The sequence below is a fragment of the Emiliania huxleyi genome (assembly GCF_000372725.1).
Source record: "Emiliania huxleyi CCMP1516 unplaced genomic scaffold EMIHUscaffold_6197, whole genome shotgun sequence".
Taxonomy (NCBI): Eukaryota; Haptophyta; order Isochrysidales; family Noelaerhabdaceae; genus Emiliania; species Emiliania huxleyi.
Window position 1 is genome coordinate 1 of NW_005197354.1, and position 1,479 is coordinate 1,479.

The 1,479-nt window shown below is 64.0% G+C and overlaps 1 protein-coding gene across 1 annotated transcript; it reads right to left on the minus strand.

Moving 5' to 3' along the window:
- Positions 1 to 826: 826 nt before the first annotated feature.
- On the minus strand, positions 827 to 1,246 carry EMIHUDRAFT_257439 (hypothetical protein; the record flags this gene model as incomplete). Its single annotated transcript, XM_005763811.1, has 1 exon — positions 827 to 1,246. The coding sequence occupies one exon, from the start codon at positions 1,244 to 1,246 to the stop codon at positions 827 to 829; it is 420 nt and encodes a 139-aa protein (XP_005763868.1).
- Between the last annotated feature and the right edge of the window lie 233 nt (positions 1,247 to 1,479).

The following is a 1,479-nucleotide window of genomic DNA, read 5'->3' on the forward strand; positions in this document are numbered from 1 at the left end:
GGGGTCATCCATTTGGTCAAGCCACCTTCGGGGGCTTCATGGTGACCGTCGCCACCCTCGCCACCGTCTGGCTTAGGTGGCCGCCGTCGCCATCGTCGGCCTCGCTGCCGAGACGGTGCTGCTGCACCTGACTCAACTCTCCCACCCCCCTGGCTCCTATGCCGACGTGTCCCGTGCTCCCCCGTCCGCCGATGTCTCTGCTGCCGCCCGGCGGAGCTCTGCAGCGCGGGCTCTCCTCGCCGCCTTCGCTGCCGCTGCATCGCTGTCGGCTCGTCATGTCTGTCTAGGGTCATTGGGGGCGTGCCATCGCTCGTGTCTCTCTCTCCCGGGGTCAGCTCCAAGCTGCCGTGTCGGACGTCGCCCCCTCGGCTCCCCCCCCCCCCCCCCTCCGCTGAACGGTACTGCACATGCTGCGCGTTCTCGCCTTGTCCCAGGAGCCAGGTGCGTGTGTCTAATCGTAGTGGGGGCCCTGGCCCCCCTCTGTTTTCTGTTTTCTGTTTTTCAACACGCCCGCCCGCCCGCCACCCCGAGGCGGCTCGGCCCCCCACTTACCGAGAGATCAAAAACGCTCGGCCCGGCCAAGCGCGGGCGGAGTCAGAACACGAGACGGCAGCCGCGCGGGCGCACGCCGGGCCAGGGGGTTGCGGCACTTCTTCAACTTCGGTGCATGCATGTATTACTACCCACGTATTAAGCGATATCACATGCCAGCAAGGACGGACAGACGAACAGAGAGTCGGAGTCGAGACAGAGAGGCGCAATCTAGAAGCGCAGAAGGGAAAAGAGGAGGCGTCAACAGTGCAGCAGCGGCGGGACGGCGGCGCCGTTAGTTGTACCCGTAGAGCTTTAGCCGGGACTTGATCTTGTCCACCTCTTTTCCGGTTAATTTCCGCCCCGTAGCCGCCTCCTTCTCCGCCACCTCCTCTGCGAGCACCTCCTTGAGGCTGGCCTCGACCATCATAACCGGCTCGACGGGCTCCGCAACGGCAGCCATTCCTGGTAGCGGCGTGTCCCGGCGCTCGCCAACGGGCTGCGAAATGCTCGAGATGCCTGCTGCATCGCGCACGGCAGAGCGAGCCGCGGCCGCCGTGTCGACGGCGCTCTGCGTGAAGCGTGCATGCGCAACAAATGGCTGAAGCGCGAGTGCCGCCGCGGCGGCACGCCGCGTGGATAATTTAAGGTGCAGCGCGCCGCATGGAGCCGCCGCGCAGAGCAGCACAGCGAGCTGCACTCCGATATGCTTCATGAGAGCTAGCGAGCAAAAGAATTCTGACTTTTCCAGAGAATTCCTTCTGGCCTTCCGACTTAGTTCATACCCGAGCGAGAATCGGCGAGGGACTGCGAAGAGAGATAGGAAGAGGCAAACGCCCAAGGGTGGGCGACGGCTAGCACCACCACACTCCTCTCCTTAAAATCCCAAAAAAACACAGGGACTGGTACGCGCACCAGGAGCTCGTCAAGGCGCGGGATGTGCACGTC